This window comes from Rosa chinensis, chromosome 4 (genome assembly GCF_002994745.2).
Source record: "Rosa chinensis cultivar Old Blush chromosome 4, RchiOBHm-V2, whole genome shotgun sequence".
Lineage (NCBI taxonomy): Eukaryota > Viridiplantae > Streptophyta > Magnoliopsida > Rosales > Rosaceae > Rosa > Rosa chinensis.
This window is the reverse complement of record NC_037091.1, coordinates 26032134-26043153: the sequence shown is the minus strand read 5'-3', so window position 1 is coordinate 26043153 and position 11020 is coordinate 26032134. Positions and strand designations below refer to the sequence as shown.

At 38.6% G+C, this 11020-nt stretch overlaps 1 protein-coding gene across 1 annotated transcript; it reads right to left on the bottom strand.

Moving 5' to 3' along the window:
• Window positions 1-2488: 2488 nt before the first annotated feature.
• Window positions 2489-5954, bottom strand: LOC112199045. Its single transcript, XM_024340110.1, has 7 exons — window positions 5716-5954; window positions 5502-5646; window positions 5032-5366; window positions 4403-4876; window positions 3590-4307; window positions 3408-3481; window positions 2489-3191 (listed from the first exon to the last, which is right to left on the bottom strand). The coding sequence occupies exons 1-7, from the start codon at window positions 5952-5954 to the stop codon at window positions 2489-2491; spliced, it is 2688 nt and encodes an 895-aa protein (XP_024195878.1).
• Window positions 5955-11020: the final 5066 nt, after the last annotated feature.

The following is an 11020-nucleotide window of genomic DNA, read 5'->3' as shown; positions in this document are numbered from 1 at the left end:
TTTGTGCTTATGCACTTGCACACCAAAACAAAATTGTCCAAAGAAAAATAAAATGCAGAATAAAAGAAATAAAATAAAATAAAAAGTTCCTGCACTTCTCCCCCTTTGAATGGGAAGGCTCTTCACTTCTCCTCCTTCAGATTGGTGATCTGGTCATAGGTCTCCTCTGCAAGCCTGTCATCGTTGTTGTCACTGTCAAACTAGGCAGCCACCTCACGAGCAGCCATGGTAGAGGGGCCAGGATCACCAGCGGCAGGGGCTCTAAGAGCTGGAGACATCGGGCATGTCACAGCCTCCCTTCGAGGAAACTCAGGAGGATGGCTTTGCATGTTTTGGACCTCCATAGCAAGGTTATTCAGGGCAGTGTGGCAACGGATCAGTGAGAAGTTCATGTCAGCAACATAGTCGATCATGCAGGTGACCCTCCAATCAGTCACCATGATACCATCACGAAGATGAGAGCGCATGTCATTGATGGACGCTGCAATGCTCTCCAGAGTGACCGCAGGCCGAGAAGCACGAGGAGGTGGAGGGATGGAGGATTCGCCGGCATGCAGCCGAGGAGACCTACGAGGAAGAGGAGGAGGGCTCTGGCTGCGTTCAAGAGAGGGACGAGGGTCCCCTGGATGAGTAACACCGGCAGAAGCAGCGGCTTTCTTCTTCAAGAGAGAGAGGAGAGAGGAGATTGGTGTTGGTTGCCGCCAATGCGGGTAGTGAGATTTGTGCGAACCATGATGAGAAGAAGAAGCGGTTTGAAGCCTACACACTTAGACAAACCCTAGTGAAATCCGAGAGACAAGATAGATTTTATATAGTGCACCGGTAGGGTTGGAGAAATTTAAGGGACATGCCGGTTCAACAAAACTTCTCCAAGAAGGCGAGAATTTATGACAAGTTAAAAATCCAAGAATCACACATGCAAATAGAACACTCCCCCTAAATGCATGCTTAATCAGTAAGGAAATTAGATGTTCACAAGTGTCAAACAAAGAAAGAATATAGAAGCCATGATCTACAGTTTTATCGCACAATATATTTTGTATCATAACCTGTAGACACCTAATATTTTGTCACAACCTCGAATGAGAAAATATAGGAAAGTTGAAGCATAGAGGGCACACATCAAGTAGTGGAAGGAACATATCTCAGAGAATCAACCATGATGTATTCTATTAAAAAAGAGAAGTGATACTCAAGGGTAGACCTTAATATGTAAACCTGTGTCAAATGTGAGCATAACCTGTAGATGGAGCTTTAAAACGTGTTTAGAGAAAGAGAAAAGAGGTAAAGTAAGGGATCTGGAGACTTGTACTTTGCTCAGGAGGTCTCGTAAGAGAAATAGGAAACATTGTTCCTACAGTGATAGTTTAACTCAGCCTTAAATTTTTATTTTGTCACATATAAAAGCAAGAAATCATGTAACGAGACACCTCTCAGCAACTCTCAGACCAGACGATCTTAGGGTACTAAACATAACAAGGATGCTCGATGAAGAGGGTCTCGAGTTACTGCTTGTATTTTCACCATTTGAGTTCAGAGGTCACCTAACCATCTCGTTTCTTACAAACCCTGGAAAGTTCACCACAACTAGGACCTGATTACTTTGAGAGGAGGTAAACAATTATCCATTCTCTTTTCTTGCAAATCCTAGAAAGTTCACCACAACTAAGACCTGATTACTTTGAGAAGATGGACATGAAACATTTGAGCATTGGAGTCAGATCACCTGCTTCAGCTATAAACTCTGAATAGGAAACATGTAACATGCCACCACGTACAGTTATAGGTGATAGTGCAAAGAAAGTTTAACTGATTAAGATGCTAAGCTAAAGTACACAATCAATGTCCAGAATAAGGCATGGAAAAAAGAGATATAAGACTGAAAATATGTTCAATCCCCTAATGACAGTGGACAAGGTACACTAAGTTCACAATCTTCTCAAGAAAGGTTGGACAAATATTAGGATGCCTCAATACTTTGAACATATCCCAAGTGCATTCCTCAATAACTCAAACCTAGCAGTGTCAAGTGGCTTTGTGAATAGGTCAGCAAGTTGACTGTCTGTGGGGGCAAAACTCAACTCAAGAATTTTTTGTTCAACCAAATCTCTAATGAAGTGATATTTGAGATCAATGTGCTTAGTTCTAGAGTGTTGAATAGGATTCTTGGTGATATTTATGGCCCTGGTGTTATCACAGAAAATGGTCAACTTACCTTGAGAAATGCCATAGTCCATAAGCATTTGCTTCATCCATAGCATCTGTGTACAGCAACTATGGGCTGCCACATACTCAGCCTTAGCTGTAGAGAGAGAGAGATTCAATTCTACTTTTTGCTGTGCCATGTGACCAAGTTGTTCCCAACAAAGAAACAGCCACCTAATGTGCTTTTGAAGTCCTTGAGATTGCCTCCCCAGTCAGCGTCTGAGTAACCAGCAATTTTCACATTAGTTTCAAAGGTATAGAATATTCCACAAGAAACAGTACCTTAGATATATCGTAGAATTCTTGTAACAGCTTCCAGATGGGATTCCTTTGGATTTGCTTGAAATCGTGCACAAACACCAAGACTATAAGAGATATCTGGTCGACTAGCAGTAAGATACAACAAACTACCAATCATGCTCCTATAGATGGTCGGATAAACAGAATTGCCATCCTTGTCTTCACTGAGCTTGGTAGTGGTACTCATGGGATTGTTTACCACCTTTTTGGACTCAAGACCAAATTTCTTGATCAAATTCTCAGCATATTTGGTTTGAGAGAGAAACAAACCTGTGTTAAGCTGCTTTATTTGTAATCCAAGGAAAAATGTTAGCTCACCACATATACTCATTTCAAATTCACTTTCCATGACTGACTGAAATTCTTTAACAAGATGCTTAGATGTAGAACCAAAAACAATGTCATCAACATACACTTGTGCAATGGTAATGTCAATTTTTGCTTGCTTTACAAATAAGGTCTTATCAACTGGACCCCTAGAATATCCTTTTGTCATGAGATAATTAGAAAGCCTTTCATACCAAGCACGAGGAGCCTGTTTCAGTCCATATAGAGCTTTCTTGAGTCTATATACATGATCCAAGTGATGTGGATCTTTAAAACCCTGAGGTTGTTCTACATATACTTCCTCCTGTAAGATTCCATTGAAAAATGCCGTTTTGACATCCATTTGGAACAGCTTGAACCTGAGATGACAAGCCATAGACAACCGTAATCTCACAGACTCTAATCGTGCAACATGAGCAAAAGTTTCATCAAAGTCAAGACCCTCGACCTTTGAGTAACCCTGAGCCACTAGCCTAGCTTTATTTCTAACCACATTCCCTTTTTCATCACTTTTGTTTCTGAAAATTCATTTGGTTCCTATGATATTGCAATTACTAGGTCGAGGTACCAAGTACCACACATCATTTCTAGTAAATTGATTCAGCTCTTCCTGCATAGCACTAATCCAGTGATCATCCAACAAGGCTTCCTTAACATTTTTTGGTTCAACTGAGGACACGAAACCAAAATGGGATATGACATTCATGCTTAGCAGATTTTCAGTGATAAAACACAATAGTGCATTTCCTTGACTTACCTGTGCCGCAGCTTGCCTATGTGTTGTCAATCCATCTAATACATTGCCAATGATGTCCTGACTAGAATGATCCTTATGAACCTGCTTGAAGCCTCTTCTCATGGTAGGAGCTGGTTCAAAAATGTTATATGTTATCTCATCTTCATCAGCTTGGACTTCTTTGCTTGATGTTGGTGTGACTGAGGTGGATGATGTATCTGCAAATGATTCTTCCTGTTTCATACATTCATCATCAATAGAGACATTAATGGATTCCATAACAACTCGAGTTCTTTTGTTATAGACTCTATAAGCCCTGATGTTCATAGAATACCCTAGGAATACACCATCATCACTTCTAGCATCAAACTTACCAAGATGCTCTCTATCTCGTAAGATGTAGCAGGGACTTCCAAAGACATGAAAGTGCCCTACATTGGACTTCTTACCTTTCCACATCTCGTAAGCTATTTGATCTATACCTGGTCTTAAGAAGACTCTATTAATTGTATAACATGCAGTACCTATAGCCTCAGCCCAAAAGTGTGTACTTAAATCTGTAGCATGTAGCATAACTCGAGCCATGTCCAGTAGTACCCTATTTTTCCTTTCCACAATGCCATTTTGCTGAGGAGTGATTGGGGTTGAGAACTCATGAGACACACCAAGCTCATGAAAATAGTTAGCGAAGGCAGCATTTTTAAATTCTGTACCATTATCTGACCTTACTCTAACTATGCTAGTATTGAATGACTTCTTTTCAATTATCAATTTTTAACTCAGGTTCTTAAATGACTCAAATGTTTCAGTTTGTCTTTTAAGAAATTGACCCACGTGTATCTTGAAAAATCATCCACAACCACTAGCATATAGCTCTTACCTCCAATACTTTCAGATTGAGCTGATCCCATCAGATCCATGTGTAATAGTTCCAATATCTTTGAGGTTGTTGCTGAGTTCACCACCTTGTGAGGTGCCTTGGTTTGCTTTCCAATTTTGCAGTCACCACATATCTTGTCGGTTTTGCCATTTAGATTGGGTAGACCTCTAACACATTGCTTGGAAGATAACTTCAACAAGTCCTGATAGTTCACATGTCCCATCCTTCTGTGCCAAAGCTCAAAGGTCTCCTCTATGGATCTCACAGACATACAGGACTGCAAGCTGAAAGATTCATTAGCTCGAATATGATAGCAGTTATCAAAAGATCTCTTACCTCCCATGATACCTTCTCCTTTCTGATTTAGCACTAAACATCTTTGTTTGTTAAACCACACATCTTCATAGTCATCAGCCAAATGGCTGACCCTGATTAGATTAGCAGTTAAGCCTCAACATATAGCACATTTTTGAGATTAGGTATACATGAAGTGTTAACTCTGCCCCGAGCTAGAATACTTGCTTTTCGCCCATATCCAAAGGTGACTGAACCAGTTGTGTTTTCATCCTAAAAGGAGGCAAACCAGGCTTTGTCTTCAGTCATGTATCTAGAACAACCACTATCAACATGCCAAAAATCTCGTCGCTTGTCTGCTAGAGCAGTTAGCGCTACCAAACACATGGCCTCAATATGAGTAGTTTGTTCAGCTGTACTTGCACGAGCCAAAAGACATGTAGCATCAATTTCGTTAGCATGAGCTAGAAGGCACTTACTTTCATTTTTCTTGGTCCAAATAGTTTTTTCTCTTCCAATTTGGAAGCTTTTCTTAGAGAACATTTCAGCTAGTTTACTAATGAGTTCCTTCTGTTCTCTAAGTTCACACTGTAAAGATTCAACAGTACATTTTTCTTGAGAGACCTGTGAATTTAACAGTCTTTCATTACACCTAGGTCTGACATGTCCTATCTTACCCTAGTGATGACATGTAGGAATAAAAGTTCTAGAATTTGTGTACCTGTTTTGACCAGTGGAAGTCTCTTGGTCAACTTTTACCTGATAATTGTGTGTTGGCTGACCTTCCTTTATGTTCTTCAGTATTGTGACATGGTCATCAATAGAGGCTTCCTTCTTCTCTACAAGTGGTCTTAAGGCTCTTACAAACTTAGTACTTTTGGAATTCTCTCCAGTGTATCCTAACCTACAAGTGTCATAAGGAGCTTTTCATGAACCAAGCAATTTAGACATAGCACCAAAGCTGACCTCAAACTTGGTGAATTTTTCTTGAGTTGATTTTAACTCATCTTGCAAAGACTCATTTTTAGCCAACAAATCCAAGTTTAAGACCTGTTGTCCCCTAACATCCAGTTCCAGCATTTGGATCCTGTTGAGATACTCAGTCTTTTCAGCCTTCCAAGTTGAAGAATCTTGGTCACCTTGCAAGTCCGTCAACTCATTCACAATCTTGCTTCTTTCTTGTTCCCACACGGACTGTGAAGTTTCTACCATGTGCTCCACCTTTTCTTTTTCAATCCTCAGAAATTTAATTTCCTACTCCATACTCAAGTTTCTAAGTAACGTAGCCTTCCAAGCCTTGTAGAGTTGTTTGTAGTGGATATTTGTTTCATCATCATAAAAAACCTCATCACTATCAGAATCTGGTAGAAGTGATGATACAAAAGCCACATTTGTCACTTCTTGAGACTCATCATCGCTCCATGTTGTGAGAAGAGATTTAACACAAAACATAATGCATGTAAATTTTTCATACACTTCAGTCTGGTCAGATTGCGTGCCACAGTCACACTCATTAGCTCCGTGACTCCATTCTTAGTCATCGGAAGTATTTATTTCGGTTCTTCAGGTGTGTTCGGCCTCATATGCTGCACACATTATAAAATAACATTGTTATATGCTATACTATTGTCACAGTCCCTAGTTGCATAAAAAATGTGGGTTGAAAATTTATGTGATACTATTGCCACAGTCACTAGTTGTATACAAAGTATGCAGGTTGAAAATTTACTCGTGTTTAATCAAAATCAACATATTTCAATATTGGTTATGTGACTTATGTCAAGCCGGTTGAGTTACTAATCCTTGTTTACCAAGATTTCAAGCCCAACATTAACACCACACCAATATGTGATTGAATTATTATATGATATTTTACAATACAAAACTACTTTAATGACCTCCCACAACAGACTGCATAATCAGGAATGCAAAATTGAAGTACCAAATTTCTCACAACTAACAAATCTTAGTTCTAAAACTTAACTACTACCATCACAACAGAAAACGCAATTGACATAATGGCACGGGCAATGTTATATGGGAACACATGTCCCAATCTCATAAACACAAAACAACTTAATATACATAAATGAGCAGGAATCAGTGAACTTAAGCCATCCCTGTTCTTTTTCATAGTTTTTCATTACAGATTAACTAGTTCTTATACTTGTAAAAATATAACATCATACCACACACCCGTCGAAGCTCAAATTCATTTCACATAATCTTTATATAACCACAAACAAGCAACCGTTGAGTTTAACCAATGAGAATGAATAATGGGTTTTTCAAAATAATAGTTTAGATATTCAACACTGACCCAAACACAAGTAGAAATCAAATAACTTCTAATCAATGTTTGACATATATGACAAGTGTTTCGGTTTCACTAATGAACACTCCAAATAGTTTATGTATGCTATTTTGACTAACATTATAAGTAAAGAAGGCACCTCTATCATCTTCAATGGCCTCACATGATTCACTGTACATAATCAAATTGAGATGGACAAATAAACAAGAAACAAAAATATGAAGGTCTGTAAATTCGACCCCAGTATTGAACCAAGTTCGGAGTCCGGGAAAGGCGATATTGTTTCGGTCATCAACTGACTTTCAACAACTTAACTCAAATCCATGGCATACTTATAGTATCATATTGTATACTTTAATATGCCAGGCCATTATATCTGTCACGTCCCGAATTTCGAATAAAGAAATTCGAATCCGAAACGTGATAACCTAACAAGCACAAGAAAACACATAGAAATTTCTTCATTAAAATTAAGCTCTAAAGCAAACCGAGCTCACCAACATCAATACGGACTCGTTCTTTAGAGTCACATATTAATTACAAGAGTTTAGAAATTAAACTGAATGTCAATTCAATAAGTAAACACACTTTCTACACAACGGAAGAATAAAACTAACGTACACTTCAACGTCCAAGCTACAACAGTAACCAACCCTCAGCTTGATGACAATCACTCGATATTCTAACCTGCACAAAAACCCCTACACAATGGAATAGTACACCAGGTTGAAACGACAAACTAGGTAAGCTTTTGCAAGCTCGTGTGAGTAAACTTAAATAACCACAAAAACGTCTTTCCAACTCAAGAACAATAAATCAACACAATGATTAATTCCAACAACAAAATCCTTTTCTTCTTCCTTTTAGGAAACACACATGTCACAACCGTGACAAATCAAATCATTCTAAATGAAAACTAGTAATTCCTGCATAGAATTTTAGTTCAGGAATCATCACAAGTATACAAACCCAAAACCACAGTAATCCCTAAGTAGAATTTTAGTTCAGGAGATTACACTTAAAATCAACCATTATAATGAAGAGGAAAATTAATAAGGAGTCAAACAACTCACACTAGAGTCGATGATCAACCATCAACTCCAAATAAATCATCTCACAACATGACTTATTTTCAAAACTCGACATCCTTACCCCTTAAGATAACATACATCACGAAAGTGATATAAATCATATTAACACAACTCACCCATAATATGAAAATCAAGTCCCTCTTGAACAATAAAAGAAAGACCCACACAAACTCTCTTTAAAAACACGTATTCATGAGTCATAAGTAATCCCGTGTTACCCCCATAACATACAATGGCAAACAAACTAGAGCTCTAACTGAATCGTAGCCTACCACCTCAGCCGAGGTTCAAACCTACGATAATACTTGCCTCTGTCACTACTATGACACCAGATCTGTAGATCAGAAACTGTCACCACCGTGACACCAGATCCGTAGATCAGAAAACATTTTCAACAAATCCCACATGACTCACAAATGTCACACCACAACTCCAAATCACTCTTTCAACAATATAAATCATTAAAAGTCTACATATCACAATGTCACATCATCCAGATATATATATTCCACGTAAATAAATATATATATATACACACACACGTAATCATTCACGCAGGAATGACCACTATTACCAACTATAGTTCATACGTATTAAAACCCAAAAATTCATTTTATACTTAAATTCATTTTTTTACCTGTGAGCCATAGCCCTATGAATCGTAGTCGATCGAGTTCATATTATTTTAAACAAATCTTTATTTTCAAAAATGATTTACAATTATCAATCAATTCCAACATTAAATAACTCGGTTCGTAAATGAACCACGTGAGATTTACTCACCTCAAAATCCTGCTGCGTCTTCATATGCCATACGAGATACACAAGTGTAACAATCCGTCTAAACAACTTCGTCAAACACCTAATAAAATACGACCTTGATTTAGTACCCAAACACTAAAAACAATTAATTTCCGAACTCCCAAATCAATCCAACAATCCGAAAGTAACGCCAGTTGAGGTGAACTTCATCCGAGACTGCCTAAACTCTCTGGAACACTTCTACGGTCAATATAAAAAAACTACAAGTCAATCGGACGGCTGGATCCCCACGGATCGAACATCAATCGAACCGAAAACCCTAAAACTTTGAAAATCCATAACTTGCTCATACAATTTCCAAAAATTACAAACTATATATCGAAATGATCGTATCGATGTGTAGATTAAAAAGGGGAACAGAAACTGTTCTAGGGGTGGACGGAATTGGTCAGAAACCACCACCACAGTGGCAGTGCCGCCGCCGGCCCAAAGTCAAAATTTGACAAAACTTCCAACACAAAAGATCTTCATTTCAACTCCAATTACAACATTCATAACTAGCACAAAGTCAAAATTAAAACCATTTGGCCGGAATTTACCTCATAAATTTTGAAAACCGATGAACCCTAGATTCCCAATCTTCCAAATTCGAGCTCCACAGGCTGAATCGTTGCAAGCCACCTTGGGAGAAATCTTCTACGTCCTCTGGGCTTCAAAAGCCCCCAAGAATTACCTCCTGAGGTGGCCGGAATTGTGAGCTCCGATCTGGGTGATTTGCAGCGTCGCCGCTAAACTTCCTAGCCTTGCTGCGTCGTGCATAGGCCGACCCACGTCTTGAAACTTCACAGGGTTGTAGATGGGCGTGAGGCGAAGAGATAGGGACAAGAATCTCGGTATATGGTGGCCGGAAGGGGGAGAACGAAGCCGGTGAAGTCGGCTAGGCGAAACTGAGCTAGGGACCGAAGAGAGAGAAAAAGTTTCCCGTTTTGGAAACTTCTGATTTTTTTTCCTATTTAACCAAAATGGAAAATTTTTCCAAAGGTCATAACTTCTTCATATGAACTCCGATTTTCGCGTTCCACATGTCTACGAACTCGTATCGACGCACTCTACAATTTTCATGAAGGAAGTTTTCACAAAATCATAATGTATAAAAATTCAAACTTCATAACCCCCCTAAAATATGTATTTCAAATAATTAATCGTCCAAAACCATTTCGCTCTATCTCGAACCATGAAATCGTACTAATGAACACTTTATTAATTCTGAGAAATTAATAACGAATTTTCAGGGTATTACAATCTACCCTCCTTAAAGAAATTTCATCCTGAAATTTTAAGTACTGATAGGAGCAAAAAGTGTGACGATATTATTGAATATGTGCCCCATTTTAGCCTTGTTTCTCCCTTAAGTTTAGTGTTTTGAGTCATTGAGTCGTTTTTAGAGTCTTGTTAAGTGTTTGGAGTGAAATAAGCGGAAAAAGTAAAATTCATGAAAAATCCTAGCTGGATCAGGATTCCTCACTGTCGACTGTTTTTGCGGTCTTTACATTTTATTTTCTCTAGAAAATTCTGATATTCTCCTGCTTGTTGTAGGAAACCTTGCCTGGTTGAACTCTTGGAAACAGCAATGATGGAGTCATAAAATAAAGCATTAAGATATTTGACCAAGCAATGAAGAAGGGGAATAAAGGAGAAAGATGTTTTCAGTTGAAGAATAAAAGAGAAAGATGTTTCAACTGGAAAATAAATAAGAAAAAGATGTTTCAGCTTGGAAATTAAAGGAATTGCCCCATTATGAGAGGAGTTAAGGCCTTAAAGGAGATGTTTCAGCTAGAAAATTAAAGGAATTACGATGCAATCCCATCCGTCCAATGATGAAGGGTATGATCGACAAAAGCCAACCAATGCTCCCCTATAAATAGGCAACATCAAGAACTGAATTGGCATCACTTCCTGGCCAAAAACTTTTCCGAGACTCTGCCCAATTCACTCCTTAAACTTCCATCACCTACAAGACCGTGACACCAAACATCCATCAATCTACAAAGCTCTAAGGCGCTGAGTCAAGGACGCTCCACCACCATAGCAGAGACGAGTTCATCACCTTG

What these genes read in the sequence shown, in the direction of transcription:
- LOC112199045 (XM_024340110.1), bottom strand. Translation starts at nt 5,954, where the DNA reads ATGGTAGAAACTTCACAGTCCGTGTGGGAACAAGAAAGAAGCAAGATT. An exon ending in AGCCAACACACAATTATCAG is followed by an intron (nt 5,367 to 5,501) that starts GTAAAAGTTGAC and finishes TTAAATTCACAG; the next exon opens with GTCTCTCAAGAAAAATGTAC. An exon ending in TTTACTAGAAATGATGTGTG is followed by an intron (nt 3,192 to 3,407) that starts GTACTTGGTACC and finishes TTGTCATCTCAG; the next exon opens with GTTCAAGCTGTTCCAAATGG.